This window comes from Rosa chinensis, chromosome 5, assembly GCF_002994745.2.
Source record: "Rosa chinensis cultivar Old Blush chromosome 5, RchiOBHm-V2, whole genome shotgun sequence".
In the NCBI taxonomy this organism is placed as follows: domain Eukaryota; kingdom Viridiplantae; phylum Streptophyta; class Magnoliopsida; order Rosales; family Rosaceae; genus Rosa; species Rosa chinensis.
Window position 1 is genome coordinate 81,646,821 of NC_037092.1, and position 23,357 is coordinate 81,670,177.

At 41.1% G+C, this 23,357-nt stretch overlaps 2 protein-coding genes across 2 annotated transcripts; both read right to left on the reverse strand.

Moving 5' to 3' along the window:
• Positions 1-351: 351 nt before the first annotated feature.
• LOC112164225 (F-box/kelch-repeat protein At3g06240) lies at positions 352-12,858 on the reverse strand. Its single transcript, XM_024300451.2, has 2 exons — positions 12,830-12,858; positions 352-2,134 (listed from the first exon to the last, which is right to left on the reverse strand). Exon 2 carries the CDS (start codon positions 1,870-1,872, stop codon positions 655-657), a length of 1,218 nt encoding a protein of 405 aa, XP_024156219.1. The 5' UTR covers positions 1,873-2,134; positions 12,830-12,858; the 3' UTR covers positions 352-654.
• On the reverse strand, positions 9,784-12,887 carry LOC112202644. Its single transcript, XM_024343641.2, has 2 exons — positions 12,765-12,887; positions 9,784-12,657 (listed from the first exon to the last, which is right to left on the reverse strand). The coding sequence occupies exon 2, from the start codon at positions 12,119-12,121 to the stop codon at positions 10,526-10,528; it is 1,596 nt and encodes a 531-aa protein (XP_024199409.1). The 5' UTR covers positions 12,122-12,657; positions 12,765-12,887; the 3' UTR covers positions 9,784-10,525.
• Positions 12,888-23,357: the final 10,470 nt, after the last annotated feature.

Consider the following 23,357-nt stretch of genomic DNA (forward strand, 5'->3'; position numbering starts at 1 on the left):
TAGCATTTATACACAACAATATTTGTATCCCCTTGGCATATTCCTTCCCAAAGTTTCTTTGTATACATATACATTCTTTTCTCAAAACTAGAACCCGTTCTACTTTGATGATTTGCATCAAGATGTGTTGCCTCATTGCCATTCATATAGAAGCTAGAGCTGTGGGAGATACTCTGTTCTCCATTACCCAGGTCTGGCGATTGTTTTCTTACCAATTTCAGTGATAGTAGTCATATATGCCGTCTCTATACATGAGCCGGTGGTGTGCCCGTGATGTGGTGTTTCAAGTTTCCATTTGAACGGATGATTCTGGTAGGGACAGTCTCCAACAACACATGACCAAAACAATAGTTTATAAGATGAAACCATTTCAGCTGAATTATCAAAGGTGGAGAATTCAAATTACAATAGTTAGAACATAAACCAAGAAGCATTTGAATGCAAATAGCAATCCCTCTTCATAGTTTCCACTCCTCAATTACAAATAAACACACAAGGATTAAGTTACTCAAATAACATCGAAGGTGGAGAATAAAAATTACAATAGTTATAACATAATCAAGCAGCATTTGAATGCAAATATGAATCCCTCTATTCACTTCTGCTTCTTAGCTTTCAGGCCTCAAGTCTTCATGCGCCAATGATTCACTATAATCATTCAGCTACGGAAACTAGAGTTTCATCATATCCGATTGCGTGAAAATAACACGAACACTCGGGCACCTCCGGTTGTACCTCCTCAATCCTATACTGTCCACTGCAGATCAGTTTCTCTTCATTACGGCGTTCAAACCAAAACAACTCATTATCCCGTCTTAACATGATTATATTGCTTTCTGTAATGAAACAGATATCCCATGGACCGTATAGTCTAGAAAAGACATCTGGGAGATCGCGTACATCAAATTGAAAGAGTTTAACCCAAGATTCAGGCACCCCATACTCTGTCATCGCCCAAACTTCACCTTTCACGGGATAATAATGCTTTCGCGACAAGATGCAAAGGGATCCTCCTAAATGAACCAGAGTTGTTATCTCGGTGGAAGTCTTGTCATCTTCATCTTGCCACAAAACAAGCGGCAATGGCACTTGCCGAAATCCCTCCTCTGCCAAATCAAACGCATAGATAACTGGGTCCGAACTCTCATTTTTGTGGCGAATGACCCAGTGAATTGCTTCATTTGAAAGTGTCCCCTGTCCACCACGCCATCTCGGCCATGACGAGTAAGGAGCTGTAATAACCTTCCAAATGTTGGCTCTCATAGAGAAGACATGGACTTCCGGCAGATCACCGAGGGCAGGTATTATGAAAACAAGTTTGTAGTCGTCACTGGCGGACACATGACCAAAACCATAATTCACAGAGAACTTGTACTCATTACCGGCTGATTGTACTGACCTCTCCGGGAAACTTGGCCTAGGCAGGTTGCGGAAGCATCCAGTAGAAGGGTTCCAGATAGACAAGTTTCTCAAATAACCACGATTGCTTTCGCCTACAAGTACCAAACCATTGCAGGAGGCCATTACTATTATATCCTCACTCTTCTCACATGGGATGGTGAAGTTTTTGACTGAAAAGTTATCCTCTAACGATTGAAATCGAGGGGGTAACTTAAAAAAGCCACCGGAACGAGCAAGGGAAATTGGACCTGGATCTCTGAGTTTAGGGTAGGTAGTGAGGAGGACTTCTCTACGGAGGGTTCTCTGCTGAGAAGCAAGTTGGTGGTGGGATTTTCCAAACTGAGGATCGGAAATGATCATAGAACGCCACCGTTTCGAGACACAAGTGAAGCGGATCAAAGACTTGACCGGCAGACGGCACAGAATCTTGAGTATAATATCTTCAGGGAGATCCACGACGCAGCTAGACATTGACTGACTTGTAGAGATTACAATCAACGAAGGTTTTCCGACTTCTAGACTTAGACCCAGAAACCCTACCCTCCCTAGTTTGGTTTCTCTATAATATGGACATGGGATTGTTTTGCTTCGTGTTGATTTATCTATGAGACCAAAAGTAACCAAATTTGTACAGAATCTGAAACAAATGAATAAAGAGAAACTGACCCAGAGAGAGCTCAGATGTGTGCCGAGGGATGAATCTGAGATTCCAAAAACTCTCTGCAATGGAGGTCAAGAGACTATGCGGGTTTGGATCCCAGAGGTGTTTTGGTTGGGACCTCTTCTTGCACCGGAGACTTATACACGAACCCGACCCAAATGTTTTTGACTTTTTCTACAACTTTACTATTTTTAATGTTTTGTACATTGAATTATTTTCAACCAATTTTAATTATTTTTTCTACAACTTTCATTTTCGAACATAATTTAAAATTTTAGATATAAATGATTAAATCCTGTACTTCCATTCTGTTTCTCGTTTGTCCGCAATCAAAATTTCAAGTTTTTTGTTTTTTGTTTTTTTATGACAACTAAAATTTCAAGTTAAATTTTCCAAAAGTGAAATTTCCGAGTGGTTCACCTCCCAAATGGGTTTTCAAAGGTTTCATTGGCCCAAGGATGTCATTAGCACATGATTTCAAGTATACAACATAGGAATTGAGTTTCCTCAAAATTTCAAATGGGAGAACAAAGGATTCACTCTGTGTGCTCAAATTGAAACAAATTCCATGTTCATGGATCCATATTTCAGACTCTTCACTATCTACATTAACAGTGTAAGCATCATTGATGAATCTCATACATCAGAAGTCCGTTGGTAGCGGTCGATCAGTGATACTACGAGGTTGTTTTATCTTTCATTTGATACAATAATAAGACTGCTTTTTTAGAGTGGTTTACCGCCACCTTCCATTTGTTTAGTCAAGTTTGAATTTGTATATCAAACATCGGCATGCTTGTTTGATCTCGACAGAGGAAAGGAGATTGAGAACATATTCAAAGGGCCGGGACGATGCGGGATCCACGTGGTAATACCAGAGGACGAAGCAGGGGCAGAGCTAAGGGTAAGTTCACCCACCTCAAGCTCGGCGTTATTGGCCAGCCATAAAGGAAGAAGAATATCTTATGACTCGAACCACCTTGCAAGGTAAATAAGCTTCCCTCAAGGGAAAGATTTGCATACGGCCGTAAAAATGTTATATATGCAATGATTTATTTAATATTTTATCATTTGAGGACACATGAAGACAATTCATGTCATAATTAAGAAAAAGTCATTGTCAAGGTAAATCTGTTTCATACTAGATTTTTTTTTTTTTGAATCCAAAAAGGTCAACCCGATTTTATAATTCAACAAGCAATGCCAAACGACACACCACCATGGAGTCGTTATTTCGGACTTAGAACCTATTCTAAGCAAATAGAAAACTCCACAATGTAGAGTACACCCATCTTTTAGGAAGTCAACGCACTATTATTCTAACAAAACCTAACTACTTAAAAGCTTTTTAAATAAATGTTTCAACCAAACAGTAGATTTTGCGACCCAAGACTAAATTTTAAATATTACTGGTAGAAGAAGATGCCATAGCACCCTCCTCCTCACCACCATCCTGTGAAAGCTCATCTATCTTAGCTGAACCCGAAACATCAAGGCTCACCTCCCTAGCTGCTGCACTGTGTGACAAACAGGCTCCATCTTCACATGCTTTCCATTTCTTAGGCTTCTTGCTCTTCAGTTGCTTGTCAAGAGTTTTAGCGCATTTGGGCCTATTTTTGCTCCCTTTAGGTCTCCCCAATTTCTTCTTCCTTGGAGAGACCACCAGTTTACCATTCTTGTGTTGGAGTACCAACTGCATACCATCATCAACACGAAGAAGATGTTCAGAGGGAGAAACATACCTCTTTCCAACCCAACCAAGGATTTCCACAGCCTTCCTTTTAGACCCTAGCAATGGCTGCACCTAAATAGGTTTCATAACCATGACATCGGTGCTGCCACATGAAAACAAAGGTCGGATCACTGCCAACGGTGCAACCTCCCCAGATATAGTCCCCTAAGCTTTGCTAGCATTAGCCTGCATAGCCCAGCTCTTCAGAAATTCTGACATGTCAACGCCTGCAAATGCCGACTCATTCTGATTCAAAGCTCCATGGTTGTTGGAGTTCAGAGATGCATGGGCTTCTTGCAACCCTTGGACTTCCACGATTGCAGCATCCACCCTTCCTGGAGACATCTTGTTCTCCACCGGAGTGATCATCGCATCCATCTCAGTGCTACTGCTCGGCTGCATACCAGCACCCTCCGTCCTAGGACCATGCAGAGCTGAAGACAAAGTAAGACCGGCCAAAGCTGTCGCCGGTGCCTCATCTAGGATATCCTCTTTCTCCTTCACCAGCAGCCTATCACAACCAGCAGCATCATGGATACACAAGCCACAGCTCCGACAGAAACCCTTAATTTTCTCATAAACCATCGTCAGCTCCGGCACCACTACCAGTGAGAATTCAAAAACCTTCCAAACCCTAACTCGATGCCGAACATTTAGGACAATCCGGATGCATTGTTCCTCTTCCTTCCTGTTGAGGGCTATCTAATCCAATCTGATCACTCCACCCAAAGTCGACCCAACCAACCCTAGAGCCTTCTTATTAAGTAGAACCAGCGGTAATCCTTTGATCACAACCCAGGTCTCCAATGAATTCAGGGGAACCTCTGCCGCCGATCCGACACCAACATACTCACCCAAAACTAGCATAGTATTCCGATAGAACCACGGGCCTCCATGCAAGATCTTATTACGATCAACGACACGATCAAATTGAAAGACAAAGCGATCACCTGCATCCTGAATTGTCAGTCCTGATCTAATCCTCTAGATAGTGGAGATTGTACACTTGAAGCCAGGAAGCATGGCGTTGGGGCTAAGTAATCGGCCCACCATATACCAGCGATCTACTCTGAGAGCCTCAAACCCTGCAGATCCAAGCGAGACCCTTGCAGAGTCGTGATTGATCAATGCCGCATCTGAGCCCTCCCCCATGGCAGCCATAGGGACGTACGGTCATGAGTGAGGATAGTTTTTGTCGAAGAGAGGTCCTCGAGGAAACCCTTGCACAGAGAGACGGCTAGGTCTGATTTTTAAAAATGATTCTCGTTTATATAACAAAACCTTAAAAATAATGATTATATGTGTGTTCTATAGTAATATTATAGATTTTTTTTTTTATAATTTTTTTTATCACATATTGTAGAATTTTCTGAATGGACACAATTTTTTTTTTTTATGTCTATCATTAGGTTAAAATATTACAATGTTATTTATCACAACTCCGGCATATGAGAGCAGTTGCAGCCAGCAGATGCATCTCGTCAAGAACTTATCAAGTCCATCAGAACACGATGATTATCGAATGATGCTAGATAAGGTTAATTATTCGTTGTTTTGATTGGCATTAGCCATTATAGATAGAAACATATACTTTAACATTTGCATACTTTTTTGTTTTTGAAGGAGTTTGAATTGGATTAAGTTGATGAGGTATGGGATAATGGGAATGCTTTTCGCATAGAAGTCATGGGGTCAATAAGGATTTAGGTCGTCTACATGGTATGAAATGTGCCTACTCTGGACTTACGATTGCAACTTTTGGATTTTTTACTGGGTGAAAACCCCGTTTTAACAATTTTTTTACTAGGTACAATTCCTAATGCTTTATTGGTCTCGAAGCGAGTTGAGAATGTGATGAAACTTGACGATCAAGAAAATGCTGAAAACACTCTGCATCTGATGAAACTTTCTGAGGAGGTATTTGTATCTCCGAACATGACTGAAGGTTGGACAACATGGATTTGAACTTGTGAAGTTGCTGTCTTTGAAATACATCTTGTGAATGATGTACAATAATAATCAAATCTCATCATCTTTGGACTCAGCAATCAGGGGAGTGAAGAATCCAGTTTTTCATATGAACATCACGAGAATGACTGGTCTCTGGAAATGGATGCTCAAGCTTCAATTTACACAAAGCAGAATTTTACAGAGGAATAGAGACAATCATGCCAATGGAGATACCATTATTGCAGTCACTGCTGCATCCCTGGTCTTCCTGATAAACAGAACGAACTTGCATATATATCCTCAGCTTCTTATATATAAGTAGCAGTAAAGTAGACCCTTGATAATATATTCAGTTAAGCTCATAGTTTTGTTACTCAGCTAGACATGATACAGAAACATTAACTACTTCAATAGCCTCGAATTCTTATTAGTAACAAAGCAGCAATGAGATTTTTGATAGGGCCAGTCATAGCTAGTAAAATTACAATATGCTCATCATAGCTAATATTCTTATTTACAACGAAGAAACAAGGGAATTGTTGAGGCTGCATGTTCTTACTACCACTTCTAATAGTGGTTACTAAGCATCAGAGAAGTAGAGCAAACAAAGAGAGTACTCCAACATGAAAGATCATACTCCATATAGTGTCCGCTCAATTACAAATAAACACACAAGGATTAAGTTATTGCAATAGTTATAACATAAACCAAGCAGCATCTGAATGCAGATAGCAATTCCCTCTTCACTTCTACTTCTTCGGTTTTCAGGCCTAGAGTCTTCACGCCACAATTATTCACTATAATCATTCAGCTACAGAAACTAGATCGAGTTTCATCGTATATGGTCGCACGAGAATAAAACGCCAGGTTTGACACCTTAGGTTGTACCTTCTCAAGCCTATACCTTCCACTGCAGACTGGCTTCTCTTCATTACGGCATTCAATCCATAACAACTCCTTATTCAGTCTTAACACCATCGTATCGCCTTCTGTAATAAAACACAGATCCCATGGACTCTGTTCTACATCAAAGACATTGCGGAAATCGTGTATATAAAATTGAAAGAGTTTAACCCAAGATTCAGGCACCCCATACTCTGTCATCGCCCAAACTTCACCTCCCTGAGTATCAAAACACTTCCGAGACCATATGCAAAGGTATCCTCCTAAATGAACCAGAGTTGTTATCTTTGTCGGATTTCTGTCTTCTTCATTTTGCCACAAAACAGGTGGCAATGGCACTCGCCGGAACTCCTCCTCGGCCAAACTAAAAGCATATATAACTGGGTCCAAATTCTTATTTCCGCAGGGAGTGACCCAGTGAATTGCTCCATTAAAAAGTCCCGTGTCTATTGACCCAGCATGCGTATGACGAGTAAGGAGCTGTAATAACTTTCCAAATGTTGGCACTCAGAGAGAAGATATGGACTTCCAGCATATCACTGGGGTCAGGTACTACGGACACAAATTTGTAGTCGTCGCTGGCGGACACATGACCAAAACCATAATTCAAAAAGTATCTACCTGACTTCATCCTGAAACTTGGATGAGGTATCTTGCGGAAGAATCCAGTAGATGGGTTCCAGATAAACAAGCTCTTGTAATGATTGCGACAGGGTCGGCCTACAAGCACCAAACCATTACAGGAGCCCATTTCTTCCAAATCCTCAATATCCTCAGATGGGAGTGTGAAATTCTTGACTGAAAACTTATCCTCTGAGGATTGAAATAGAGGGGGTAACTTAACCTCAGCCCCTTTCTTCCAACCTGGCCCTATGTTAGGGTGCTAACCCTAACTACTGGAAATGAACAGATGAAAAAGAGAGCTAAAGAGAAAAGAAGGAAATTGAAATTGCAGTTATAGTGATCGATGATTCTTCTACAAGGTAGAGCTGAAATATATAGTCAGAGCGTGGTCATGCGAGCCACGTGTCACCTCAACACTGGTCAGCTACCTAACGTAAAACAGCTAAGAGATTCCATCACGTGGATGGTTGAAACGCTACGTATAAGCCAAAGTAAAACGGTGCGTTTCAAAGAAACAGAAAATAAAGAAGACTTGGGCTATTCCTAAAGTCAACACCGGATTGCTGTGAATCCCTGTGATCAGTTTCATAACATTCCTTCAGCCTTCAAACTGAACTTGACCCCAAGTTGAGGCAAGCAAGGAAATCAATCTCTATTGGGGGCTGATCCCGCTGGAATCTCCATATCAGGATCAAAGCTAGGGTACCTTAGTAAGATTAATTGTTTCAACATCTTCCCATGTGGCTTCATCTGGTGTGTAGTGCCAAGCCACTGCACTAGGCCTGGCAACGTGCGGGTACGGTGCGGGTTCTTAACGGGTCGGGTTTTTAACGGGCCGACCCGGTAAGAACCCGTTAGCTTAACGGGTTTCACGGGCCAAACCAGGCGGGTTTGCGGGTTTTCCGTTGGAACCCGTTAAAACCCGTAAACTTTTTTTTAATTTTTTTTTTTTACTTTTTATCAAAGCAATTAAAACCAATTAAGACTTATATATATCCCCCTCATTTGCCATTTTCTCTATATGAACTTTTTTAGTTTTCTATTTTGAAATTTTTTATTTTCTATCTTTTTAGATTTTTTTTCCTTTTCTTTTTTGACAAAAAATAATTCACAAATCACAATTATACGACGATCCAACGGTCGGACCCTCACAGATCACCAAGAGGATTATCTTTACCGATTTATACGATGATCCAACGGTCGGATCACCTAGAGGATCATCTTTACCGATTTATACGATGATCCAACGGTCAGATCCTCACGGATTGCCCTTAGTTTCATCCTCTCAAAATTATACGACAATCCAACGGTTAGATCCTCACGGATCACCTAGATGATCATCTTTACCAATTTATTCGATGATCCAACGGTCAGATCCTCACGGATCGCCCTTAGGTTCATCCTCTCAAAATTATACGACGATCCAACAGTCAGATCCTTACGGATCACTTAGATGATCATCTTTACCGATTTATACTATGATCCAACGGTCAGATCCTCACGGATCGCCCTTAGATTCATCCTCTCAAAATTGTACGAAGATCCAACGGTTGGATCGTCCCGGATCGCCCTTAGAATCATCCTCACAAAATTATATGACGATCCAACGGTCGGATCCTCATGGATCACCTTTTGAATCATCTTTGCACAATTATATGAAGATCCAACGGTTGGATCGTCCCAGATCGCCTTTAGAATCATCCTCACAAAATTATACGACGATCCAACGGTCGAATCCTCACGGATCTCCTTTTGAATAGTCTTTTCACAATTATATGAAGATCCAACTGTCGGATCCTCATGGGGAATAAGAAAAATTATAAAAATGCCTTGGTTGAAAAAAAAAAAAAAAAAAAAAAGGGACCCGTATGGGTAATGGGAAATGGGTTTTTGGGAAGGATTTTTAGTTAACAGGTTCCAACGGATTCCAATGGGTTTAGCCCACAAAACCCGTTAATTTGCGGGTTTTTTTAGTGCGGGCTTTTTTTAGCCTGGATTAATAAACGGGCGGGTTTGTGCAGGTTTTTAGCGTGCGGGTATAGTGCGGGTTTGCGGGTTTCGGGTTTAAATGTCAGGCCTACACTGCACTAACCATTGGTTAATAACAGCTCCTCTTTTCATGAGCACCCTCCTATCAAGCACAGCAAAGGGTTCCCACTTTGGATTCTCTGGATCAATAATATGGGGTAGCTGAGGTTGTGCAGAGATGAGGTCCCCCAATTTCTTTTTGAGCAGAGAGACATGAAACACATCATGAATTTTTGCAGTAACTGGCAGCTGCAATCTGTAAGCCACTTTTCCCACTCTTTCCACCACTTGGAAGGGCCCATAGTACCTCTGGGACAATTTGTGAAACTCACCTTTGTGCATAGAATGCTGCTTATATGGCTGCAGCTTCAAGTACACCCAATCTCCTACTCCAAATTCTCTTTCAGTGTGCTTTTTATCATAAGAAGTTGTCACTGGATGTGTTCTACCTTCTGCAGTAATCACAGGACAACCACCAAAATAATTTGAAAACAAATTGGAATCAACAGTTGCAGACATTAGAATAACTTTCAGTTTTGGTGTGTTAAGAGCTGATTGCTTCTCAATCAGATTCTTCAAAACTATGAGTAGGAAATCACCCAAAAGAGACCGCTCGTGTACTTCATCAACTATGACATGAGTAATTCCAGTCAAGTTTCTGTCTCCCACAAATTTTCTCAGAAGAATATCTGTCGTGCAAAACAGAAGCTTAGTCTTTTCATTACTTGCATTATCAAGGCGCACTTGATAACCAACCAAAGAACCATTTGAACCAGGTGAAGGTTCACAACGCTCATCAGCGACTCTGTTGGCCACAGAAATAGCCGCTATTCTCCATGGTTGTGTGCATATAATGTTACAGTGTCCACCACGTCCTGACTGGATCATGTCATCCAATATAAATTGTGGAACCTGAGTTGTTTTTCCTGATCCCATTTCCCCACAGACTACTTGAACATTATTATCCTGCAACAATTGCAATATATCACCCTTCAAACCAGCAATGGGAAGTGCATGCAGCTCTAGCTTTCAACATTTCCTTGAATTTATGCTTTTTATGTTTATTCTCTAGTTTTCTTGTCTCAAATAAGAGCTCTCTACATCTTTGCGAGGATTTAGTTCTGCATTTCTAGGTTCTTGAACCTGGAGTTGGGGAACCACTTTAGGAAGAGAATCAGAATCATACACAACATTAGCAGCAGAAGTTGAAGTAGAACCATCACTACTTACTCCATGTTCAGAATCTGCAGACCACTCCCACGTGATTGCTTTTGCTCATTATTTGTCGAGCCATAAACTTCAGGTCTGTGTGGTATTGAGGGCTGATTTGGTGATGATAGATAGTTGGAAGGGTCGTGACAAATGATAATGTTTCTCAGTACAAGCTCTCGAGAAGTATCGAGTCCGGAGCTGCTGTCGGAACTGGACAATGTAATGTCTGATCCAATAGAGGTCGTGTCGTTGCACTCAACATTTTGAGTGGTCCAATTGGTCATCTTATCAACCAAAACGCTTTCATCTGCATCATTATTGCTCAAGTGTCTCTTCAAGCTATTATCCTGAGATTTAACTTTGGCATCTTCACAGCCTTCTACCTCTCTCTGATCAGAATTTGCTTGCAACTTTTGCAATACTGCACTTGAATTCTTAAGAGGAAGATACACAGATGAAGCTTTAGTAGCCTCGGAATACTCGGCAAAATCAACGGAATACTCGGCAAAATCAAGAGAAACCTCCCCAAGAACACTTGCTTTAGAAGATCCAGTTGAAAGAACAAAACTATAGAGTCTCTCCTTGCTCTTCCCGGTTCTTGGCTCCCGGTCGAATTTAACCGTTTCATAAACCAGATTTTCCCATCTACAGCTCCCATCTCGAACCAGAACTTTATCTAATTTCACAGTTGGCTTTCCCACATCTCCAGGGATCACAGATACCATCAATGCCTCCACACTCAATTTTGGCACCTGCTTCTTACCTTCAACGAAACCACCATCGTCCTGCTTAGCACTGACAGAACATATCGCCATCTCATCAGAAGCATCAACAACTTCACGATGAGTAGTGAGTCCTCCACCTTTGTCTCGAATGCTCATAGGAGCAATAATGGTCCTTCCTGCATTACACATCCCATCTGATTGTGGCATTTTATCAAACATGTAGAGTGCATGGTATTCCATTCTTTTCCCACACAAACTTGGTCCCCAATCATCTTGCTTAACAGTAACACTCTCAAGCTGATTGAACACTCTACCATCTCCACTATTCACCTCTGCTATCGTATCAAGACTCTCTCCCTCCCCCATATCTAATTTCTCATCAATACCAGTCAATTTTGCAATAGACACAGGGCTCAAAGCACCACAATCATCATTCAAAGAGAAATGTTGTTGTTTCTGGTTCCTATTTTGATTGAAATCACCATTTGAGAGCGAGTGGTAGGTGTACCTCATGTGGGCTGGGGATGGTGACTCACCCAACGCATGGACGGTGACTGATGGTCTAGGCGGCGGAGAAGGTGGTGGTTGTCGCAGCTGGTAGAGATAGGGATCTGCGTGTTGCGACTGAGGGACTGGTGGTTTAGACGACGATAGAGGTGGTAGTTGTTGCTGCTGGTAAAGGTAGGGATCTGCCATGGCCGGTGGTGGTGGTGGCGACGGCATCATGTACAACTGTGGGTGCATCACCGAAGACACAGGATGAGTCACTGGCAGAGATGTGATCGGTACGGAAGAAGTCGGCACCGAAGGCTCCATCACCTGAGCCGGTCGCTCCAATCGAAATTGCCGCAACTCGTTTATTATCTCAGATCGGAACGACGCCATAGTTTTCTCAAAGTCACGGCGCCACGCAGCTGTCTCTTCTCTTGAGATTTGGATCCTCTTCCTCTTCCATTCATCCAGGTCAGGTGGACGCGGCGGTGCTGACGAGTATGGTGGTGGATTCCAGTGCTCCTCGGCCCCATGATGTGGGCTCTGATACCAAGCCCGTCATGGGGCTATTCCAGAAAATAAAGAAGACTTGGGCTATTCCTAAAGTCAACACCGGATTGCTGTGATCAGTTTCATAACATTTGACTGCAGGGTAGGAGGTGAGGAGGACTTTCTGCTGAGAAGCAAGTTGGAAGTGAGATTTTCCAAATTTAGGATCAGGAAATGATAACAGAACGCCACCGTTTCGAGACACAAGTGAACCGGTTCAAAGTTTTGACCGGCAACCGGCACAGAATGTTGAGTATAATATCTTCAGGGAGATCCACGACGCAGCTCGACATTGATTGACTTGTAGAGATTACAATCAACTGGGTTTTCCGACTTCTTGACTTGGACCCAGAAACACTACCCTCCCTAGTTTGGTTTCTCTATAATATGGAGATTGGATTATTTTGCGTCGTGTGGATTTATCTATCAGACCAAAAGTAACAAAATTTGCACAGAATCTGAAACAAATGAGTAAAGAGAGACTTACCCAGAGAGAGCTCAGATGTGTGCCAAGGGATGAATCTGAGATTCGGAAAGCTCTTTAATGGAGATGAAGAGAAATAGAGGAAAGTGGGTTTGGATTCCAGAGGTGTTTCGGTTGGGAGTTGGGACCCTCTTCTTGCACCGGAGACTTCCACACGAACCCGACCCAAACCCGATGCAATGTTTTTGACTTTTTCTACGACGTTTCTATTTTTTATGTTTCGTGCATTGAATCATTCAATGGCGTTCGGCCATACGACATTTTCCTTCCCAAATATGGGCACTTCGTGAGGTCTGAGAAAATAAGGATTTACGTCGTCTACATGGTAACAAATGTGCCTACCCTGGACTTACGAACTACGATTGCAACTTTTGGATTTTTTTACTGGGTGAAAAACCTTGTGCTAAAAAGTATCCATCTTTTTGCCCTATCCGTTTTCACAATTTCTTTTACTGGGGACAATTCCTAATGCTTTATTGGTCTCGAAGCGAGTTGAGAATTTGATGAACTTGACGGTCAAGAAAATGCTGACAACACCCTGCATTGGATTGGTGAATTGGCATTGACAGTGGACATCTTGTGTATTCTCACTTTCTGAGGAGGTACTTGTATCTCCAAACATGACTGAAGGTTATGGAATTGAACTTTGAACCTGTGAAGTTACTGCCTTCGAAATACATCATGTGCATTCACAATAATAATCAAATCACATCATCTTTAGACCCTGCAATCAGGGGAATGAAGAATCCAGTTTTTCAGATGAACATCACGAGAATGACTATTTTCCGAAATGGATGCTCATGCTTCAATTTACACAAAGCAAAATTTAACAGAGGAATAAAGACAATCATGCCAATGGAGATACCATTATTGCAGTCACTGCTATTGGAATTTAATTAGAATATTTCAAAATACTAGTTATATTTGAAAACTGCATTGAACCTTTAATTGCAGATGGTAATAGTCATTAACTCTCTTTCATTGTGATTGACACAAAGATTTCATCAGTTTACTATATATCATTCTTTTTCTTTTTCTTTTGAGAAAATGAGATAATTTCATTCATTTATCTATGACCAGAAGACACGTACATCGAATGCTGTCTTACACCAAAATCATACATGGTATAAGCTACCAGGCAAAGGATAGGTGACCCTCACTGTTAACACATGCGCTCACTTATTGAGCCTACATACAGGAGATCAAATCCTCACTACAAAACCTCTCTTTTGAAAAGTAAACCTAGTCGCCTAGAGACTTCAATTGGTGTACAACTAGAGAGAACTAAGAAGCAAGTAGTAAAGACTCAAAGTCAAGTACTGGCAAGGAGACCCGGGAACCAAAAGCTTCCCAAGCCCTTGTCTCGAGAATCCTCCGTCGTAACTACGCAAGAGGATTTACTAGAGGCACGAAAGTGCGTAGTTCCCTAACAAAATTAGAGAGTAATACAAACCTAGGATTCCCAAAGCAAGGAAATATACTAGTAACTAAAAACAATAAAATATAAAATAAAACATCTTGAACCCCGAGTAAAACCCCAGGCCCAAGATACATCAGGCCCAGACCAGGCCCACCACCGGATTAGGGCCCAAGAGCTCCAGCCATTGAGCCCGGCCCACGACATGTGCTGCACAGACAGCCCAGCCACCACCATCGTGCTTCCAAGCCCGTCACGCCGCTGCTTGCAGATCCCAACCTCTGGCAAAGTCACGTCGTCGATCAGCACCTCAAACCGCCCTCCACTGCACGCACCGAAGCCCGTCCATCCCTGCTCTTCGCCATCCTCCGCTGAAAGCACTGAGATCGATCCATGAAACTCCAACAATTTCATGGGTAGATCCGAATGGATCAAACCATAGAAACCACCAGAACAGATACGAAGCCCAGCCACAAACCCAGCTAAAGCGGCGAGATCCGAAATGGATCCGATCAGGCACCACCATCTACCGCGAACCCTCTACCTGTGTCAACACTGCCGCCAGCCAAAGCCATGGCATAAGGAGCCCATACAGCCCCAATCTTCGCTAGCTCACATCGTCAACCCATCCGGCCGCACTCGACGACCGCGGCGAGGCCAGAAGACATCGTCAGCGTCGAGGCGCAGCCGGACAGGCACGGTCGGCAACTTTTCTCTCAAAGTTTTCTCTACGTTTTCCTCCGAGTTTTTCTCTTTTGTCTTTAAGTAGTTTACTATATATCATTCATTTGTTCAAAGTCTGCAGTTATGGTGGTTCTTTTTTTGCTGTCTTCCATTTTGGTTTACTCATCAATGTCAAGATATATATTGCCTTTCTGTTACATAAGTTACAGAGTTTAAATGACATTCATATTTTGGCGTTTTAATTTTTCCTAATTAATGTCAAAATATTCATTTCAGTTACATAAGTTACATAGCTTAATTGCTATTGTTAAATTGTCATCGCAGTGATCATTCCTGCCATATATATAATCCCAAGCTTTCCAGATAAAACCACACAACAGAAATTCAATCTCCTTTATTACCTTTCCAAGCTCAAAGTATTCATGTATTTTCTTGTGATGCCCCGGAAATTCGTAATTATTTTCAGAGGAATTTCCGGAATCTAATTTATGGTTATGAGACGGTTTCGTGGCTCGTGGATGGAGCGGAAGTGTTTCAAACGAATTTTTATTCGAAGATTATGGTTTTAGGGGGGTTGCAAAGGTTTACTTTTTATTCGTTAGGTTTCTCCGAAAACTTCCTTCACAAAAGTCGTAGAGAGCGTCAATACGAGTTCGTGGATATGTGGAACGTGGAAATCAGAGTTTGTATGAGAAAGTTATGGCCATTGGAAGAAGTTTCCATTTTGGTATAAATAGAAGTTTCCCGAGTGGGAAACTTACTATTTTCATTTGGTTTCCTTTACCGGAAACTCACTTCCTCTCTCTTCTCTCTGTCGACTCCTTCAATGTCGAAATATTTCGACTGACCCGACCCAAACCCGGAAACCCGACCCGACTTTTCCTGCGAGCTCCGGCGACGAAACTTTCCAGATCGGTTCGTCGTTGTCGTCTGCTCCTCCCTGTGGTTTCCTCTAGCGGCGATTCGCGGCGGTGATGGTGATAGAAGGCGGCGCAGTTGGTGTTTTCGGACCCGGTCGGAAAATGCAGCTCCGGCGACTTCGTGGCTTCATGCTTCCTTGGTTGAGTTCAGAAGAGGCTCCCTGATCAATCTGTGGTGGTTGTTTGGATCGATTTACGTGGAACTTGGTTCAACTCGGGTTGAACAGTAATCCAAGTGTGAGGTAGTTTTCGACCATTTATACTTGTTTTCTGACTTCAAACTAGTTATGAGAATTCACAAGCATGCTTAGATGAAGCTTTTTGATGTTGGGAGTTTTGTGAAATATTGAGTTTTGACCGGCGGCGGTGCGCCACCGCCTAGGGCGGCGTTCTGGTGACTTTCAGGCCATGTAAGGAACTATTTTTGGTATTATATATGTTCTACTCATTGATACGAGCGTTTCGATATATAATATGCAAATTTTGGAGTTCGTATGGATTTGTTATGATTTTTACGGTTTCATACTGGTCAATTTATTCGATCCGTGAGGATTCGAGCTTCCGATCGACTTGTGATTTTGGCATATCGATCGTAGAAGTATTCTGGAGACATGGGGTGGTCTCGGATGTGGTTTCGCCTCGATTGGTGTCACTTTGGGGATTTAGTTCAAAACAGGGGTTTCGGGCTTAAATCGTTTGTGGATTGTTGCTAAGTTGAAGCCGTATGTGATTAGGTACTTGACGAGGTATCCTTGGACGGTTGTTTTTGTGGTGTGGCTGCCTTGTTCTGTATTGAAGACGCAGCGGGAGTTTCGAGGTGAGTAAGCTCACGATGTTCATTCACGAACGGGTTTACCATATTGTTTTGAGAGTTATTTAATTAACTGCAAACTATTGTTGGTATTAGTGGCATTCCTGAGTGAATGACCACGCGTGTATATATATATTTACATGAAATATGTATATTCTTATGGGTTGATGGGTGATTTATGCAATAGCGATTGATGGGTTTCATTCGATTGCTTGAGGCTTGACTTTCGGGAGACAATGTGTTAGGAATTGGGAATTCCTATTGTTTGGGAAGTGTCAAGATTTGTGTGGGTTGGTTAATATTTTGATCTGACGACCTGGGGAGGTCTGAGGATCCGGGGTTGCTGGGAGTAATCCATGTGGTCATTTGTGATGATCTGTGTAGTTATCTGTGTGATGATATATGTGTTGATGTGTTGTGTGTCTAGGTTGGACTTATGTGTTGTATTGTCCAGATTAGATTGATTTGTTGTTGGTACATCATGAGGGATAGCGGAGAGCTATCTGATGCTCATGAGTACGTGTTTTAAAAGTGAGTTTTCGGGGATTCTTTCTTTTAAATGTCTTGGGATGACTTGTGAACCATATTCTATTTGTTAAGTTAACAATAGATATGATTGAGGATGTGTTGATGTGTTGAGTGTCTAGATTAGACTGATTTGTTGTTGGTACATCATGGGGGGTAGCGGGGAGCTATCTGATGCTCATGAGTACGTGTTTTAAAAGAGAGTTTCAGGGATTCTTTCTTTTAAATGTCAGGGGAGGATTTGTGTATCATATTTAATTGTCAGAGTTTCAATTAATATGATTTCCATCACGGGGTGATTTGAGTTGTTTTTTTTGGGGAAAAGGATGTGTTGTTTTGGGAAAACAGGGTGTGTGTCCATTTTTACGAGTTGATGGGTTTGCTCGTTGGGCGAGTTGTGCATGTGTGGTTTTGAGTTACTCATACGGGCTTGCAAAAGCTTACCGGGTTTGTTGTGTGGCAACCCGGTGCACCATTCAAATGGTGTAGGGGTTATTGTTGCAGGTCAGGATAATCGTGGCTGATGCTGAGGAAGCGTGCTTACAGCTTAACTGTTGGAAGCCATTTATATGACTTTACCGTTATTAAGACTTCCGTTTGTAGTGAGCTCTGAGGAGCATTTACGTTTTGTTTTGTTGTTGACAATTTAATTCGTAAGCGTGTGTAATATATATAACTCTGTGGAGCGAGTGTATATTGTTTTTGAGAGTTCAGGGCATCAGTATGTACTGGGTTTAAAGGGAAAAAGTTTCCAGGTATTTTGTATTGATGGCTGAACGATCACGCATATATAAGTATGGGATTATATATCGATTTTTAATTTTGTTAAAAATCAGGGGCGTGACATTTCTTTAATTTATCTATTCTACTAAAAGAAAGTTTCAAGCTATTCGATACGATCCGAGTATTGTGAGTGTACACCTACAAGGATCGAGGTTGTTGTACCCTGGAGGGTAGGGCGCCACAAACCTGCTACACCGAGACATTGTCTCCGAGGGGCGAAATCTACTCTTAAGGGCAGTGTTTACACGCCTCAACCTAAAACTCTTTTCAAGTAATGTGTCATTCAGAAGCCTATAAATGGAAGAGATAAGTTCTATAATCCTTGTTATTTTATGTATTATGACAATAATATTATGATTATTATTTGTTACTAATATATTGTATTTTTGAGATCTTGTAGGAGTTGAAATCTGGAGAAAGAAGTAGCATCCATCGACCAAATTTTCCAACAACTGCTGCATCCCTGGTGTTCCTGATTAACAGAACGAGCTTGCATATATATCCTCAGCTTTATACAAGTAGCAGTAAAGTAGACCCTTGAACTTGATAACATATTCAGTTAAGCTCATAGTTTTGTTATTGTTGTAAAATGAAAGTGAAAGTGTTTCAGAAAATGGAGAGATAGAGAGAGTTTAAATGCAGAGAATGGAGTGTAGTAATTGTTTCTCCCAATGGGAGGGTTTATATAGGAATACAAACTAGTGTGAAAGCCATTGTTTCTGGTGGATTTCTCCGGGTACGTCACACAAAATGGTATACCACGGGCGGGTATCAAATGGCCTCAAGTCCCTGCGAGAACAATAAACAGCGTTAGAGGAATAAACCGTACCAGACAGTTTATACCTCTCCGATGCTCAGGTGAGGATCAATATAAATTCTGGCAGAGTAACAGTGGGAAAATGATTAATTACCTCTAGCAGAAGTGGTTGAGTCTGATTAAATACTTGGATATGGGGAATGGTGCACCTTGCCTCCTCGATGTGGGATGCGCTCCATTCCCATGTAGGTTGTTTTGTGTTTCCTTTAGCGTGGGGCCCGGTGCCTATATTACCCCAGGTGCCACCCCTTGTGGGCACCGACCTAGGGGTTAATGATCCTGGCCTCTGGGGGTCATGTAGGGAATCCTTGCGGGGTTCTATGGTGGTAGTCAAATCTAGTGGTGGTCAAGTAACTGCATGTATGTACAAGTCGCCCAAGTTCCCGTTCAAGATATTTCGTGGGTGGGGACTTGATAAGTTTTGGCACAAGATTTGACATCACTGTGCCCGTATGGAGTCCCCCAAGTTCCCGATGAAGGAATATTTTGATCGAGTGGTTTAGGTTAGCCACTGCAGGTAGCAAGGCTGCAGTGGAACCTGATGATAGGCTGAGAGCCTTGTGTACCTTGTGGGGTACATAGGCACGGGGTCTCTTGTACCCAATGAGGCTAATGAGGGTTAGTGCCTCGTGTACCCGGAGGAGTAAGAAAGTCAGTACCTCCTGTTCCCGGAGGAGTAAGACGGTTAGTGCCTTGTGTTCCCGGAGGAATAACAGGGTTAGTGCCTCGTATACCCGGATGAGTAAGAGGGTTAGTGCCTCGTGTATCCGGAGGAGTAAGAGGGTTAGTGTCTCGTGTTCCCGGAGGAGTAAGAGGGACCACAAAATGCTTCTCACTTCACCTAGCAATATTGGACCCTATAACCAATTTTTTTTTTTTTTTTTTGGAAATTAAAATTTGATTCGATATAATACAAACTAAGACATACAAAACCAACAAGACGAACAAAGACAAAGAAGAGAGGCACGCAGGCCAAACAATTATCCAATCAAAGTAAGCTGAAGAAGCAACTGAAGTACTGCAGTCATTCTCTATTACACAAGAGCTTCCATGTTTGTTGAAAAAAAAATTTCAATGTTTCATTAGAATTCTTGTTGCATTATCACTTGAAAATCAATATAACTAACTATCAATAATAGTCGCAATTTGGGTCAATAACTAAAACGAAAGTATGGTTACAAAAGAACCAAATCACTCTGAAACAAAATAACCAAACAAAATTAGTACATGTGTATTGCTAGCTTTCTAGAAATAGGGTTGCATATTCTCAATAGCAAACTCTCAATACGAAAAATGTTACTGACCCGTAGCAACAAAAAATACTACTGACCGTCAATATTGTAGAGTAATTATTGTTGATACCCAAAACCAAACATTTAGAGCAAAAATAGCACTGTGACTAGAAAGAAAGAAAATATCATATAAATTTGAAACAAGATAACTAAGCAAGCTGGAACCCCTATACAAGTATTGCTATCCTAAGATAACTAATGCTACTGATCATCAATAGCAAATAATGTTATTGAGTGTTGTTAATGCTCAAAGTCCGGCGATAGCCGATCTTTCGTTTAACTCGGGTCCGGTGGGCGGACCGCTACTCTGAGGATTTGATGGCCTCCGCTAGCTATCACACGAGAGACAGGGCGTCAGAGGGAGGCCGCGTTGGGCGGTCTTCACTTCTCCGATGCCTATTATAACAATAAATGAGTAGTAAATGCGTAATTAATGAGGAGAGAGAGGAGAGAACCTTTTATAGGTGAGGAGAAGGTTGATCTTCTTCTTGTTTTCGATGTGGGACTGATGTGCTTCGATTCCCAGTGTCTGGAGCTTTTGATGCTACCTTGGCGCGGCGCGTGGCGACACGTTAGCAGTGATCTGGGGGCGATCCTGGGCTCGGGCGGTAGCCCGGCTGGCCATGTCTCCGCAGGTCACCCCCTTGGTGAAAGTCGGCACCTCTGGCGGTACAATGAGCGTGGCTCATTATAGCTAATTATGCTTGCAAACGTACATGTAGGTATAATTGTCAGTAATAAATGTGCAAGTTGCACCCTAAACCAAACAGAGAAAAATGAATGTGACTCAGAAGATCATAAAACCTTGTTAAGAAAAAATAACAAATTAAGATTCTTAAATGAGCTGGAAAGCCCATAACATGTATTGTTGTCCTATAAAAAAAAACTTTAAACTATCAATAGCAATTAATGCCACTGGAGGTTAATTAATAGCAAATAATGCTATCTGATACGCTTAAAGCAAGCGTATAATTTAACCCTATAAGATATCATTGTTAGTACGCAGTAAATAGGGATCGATCTAATCCGGGGATTGAGGGTACACCTGTCATTGTAAGACAAATAAAGAATTAAAATAAAACAAAGTATATTATTTACAAAAATAAAATAAAGTTTATACAAATTTACGAAATAAAGGGGGGATTTAGGATTTGGTTTCCGAAAAGAACTAAAACAAGTAAAACTATACAAACACAAGTACAAGAATGAAACATAAGAAACAAAGATCGAAACAAATTCCATAATCAAATTCGATTCAACTCTACAATTGTTCTTCTAAGTCATGAGAAAGAAGTTGATCATGTAAAACATTTGAAGCAAATGATTTTCCATATTTTACTTTCCTTTACTAATTAACCTAAGTGAAAGCACCTAGATCAATCCTATCAAACATGCAATCAAAGTCTAGAAAGCTAGCTAATCAAGACATGTTCAACGCAATAAACAAGAGAAAGGTTATCAACTTAAGTGCACAACCTAGTATGAAAAAGTTCATCTATTTGCAATCCTTTTCAATTAAATTTGACTTTTGTCTAAAGCCTTTACTACTTTTGATTCAAGTTCACAAAACTATTAGGTGAATCATAAACTTAAATCTAGCATCAATTACATGCATATATCCTAAGTTGGCCACCAAAGAACATAAACATATAAATGTTTTCTGTAAAGCAAATTTAATTGAACAATCTCACAAAAGCAACTTAGAATCACAATTATAGGAATCGAAAATTCATTCAATCATAAGAATTCGGATTTAAACTTTGTTCAAATATTATTGTCAACTAGAAACAATTCCAACGAAATCAAATAAGGTTACAAAGAAAGAGGTTGAATTACACCGTGAGATGGAGATGAGGATGGAGGGTTGACGTTTGGATGCTTGAATCTTGGAAGCAAGTCTTCAAGGTGGAGGATGGATGATGATGCTCACGGCTCCTTCTTCTTCTTCTTCTTCTTCTTCTTCTTCCTTGCTTGAAACGGTAGATTGCACTAGAGGGTGGAGAGAGAGCTTGACGTTATGGAGAGAATTTTCTGAATTATGGGGTGTGTAAAGTGTGGAACCCAAAACGTCAAGAATAGGGGAGTATATATAGGGGACGGCCAAGGCTCTCCAAGCATTCAGAAAACTCCACATAGCTTCGACCAATCATAGAGTGCCATGTCACATTTGGTGTGTCATCCATCCAATCAAAACTCTCCAAAATAAGTTTATAATCCCTTAATATATATTTGCCGAAATATCTATGAATTAAATCTGATTTATTTCCTTATTTTCGGCCAAAATTCCTTTAAGGAATGTAGGGATGAACCTAGACTTGTTTTGAGCATTCACCCTTCCTTAAAACTCTCCAAACCTTATCTCCAACGTCACCCTTGATTTCCTCTTGAGATTTTCACGTTAACTTCCTTATCTCCACGGCAAAATCAGTTTTAATTCTCTAAGAATATCTTTTATTTGTTGCACACACTCCTCCTTTCCTTAAATTTCTCCCTTGAAAGTCTCCAACGAAAATCTTCCTTGTGTGGCGTCAATCCCCTTGCTTTCTCTCTCTCTTTTCACGGCAATCAATCACAATTAATCATCCAAGAATATCTCTTCCCTTAAAAATCTCCCTTGAATCCCTCCAATTGAAATCTCCTTTATATTTTCTGATTTTCACGTTGCCTTCACACATTCTCTCTCCCTTTTCACGGCAAACCACATATACTATCCCAAAAATATCTCACTTGCATCACAAAACCTAATTCCAATGGGCCTTATCCATTTTGCCGAAATCCATAATCTCTTGAGAGTTCTTGGGCCTTTATGCATCACCTTAAAGCCATGTAGTCTCCTAGTGCTTCCAGGAATCTTCCTCCAACGTCAACTCCCTTTATTTTTCTGCTCATGCTTCCTTGTTTTCTCAGGAGTCTTGCTGTGACAAAGTTTCCTTTTCTGGACAGGGTTTCCTGGTTGGACCAGGAAAACTTCATTTCTTCGTTTCAGCTCATTTATGCAGTCCTTGAGCTCCCTCCAAAGTTCTCCAGCTTTTCTTTCTCTTTTGAGCTTATTTCAGCTTGTTTGCTCCAAGGACCTGAAAATAGAAACTATTACTAAAAATGGAAATTTTCTAAAAATGGTAACTTTCCTAAACAAGAAAGATTCATTTAAGAAAATAACTAAGTAAATATGAGGAAATAACAATTAAAACGTCGCATTAAAATGCTCCTATCACTATCGGCGGTCAATTACAAATTTGTACCTTTTACTCACATCCTAGACGAAACAAACATAGCAAATGAAATGTGAAGGAAAAATATCTTGAAAAATATTAAAACAAAAAAGCAAACAAAAAGTACCTAAGCCA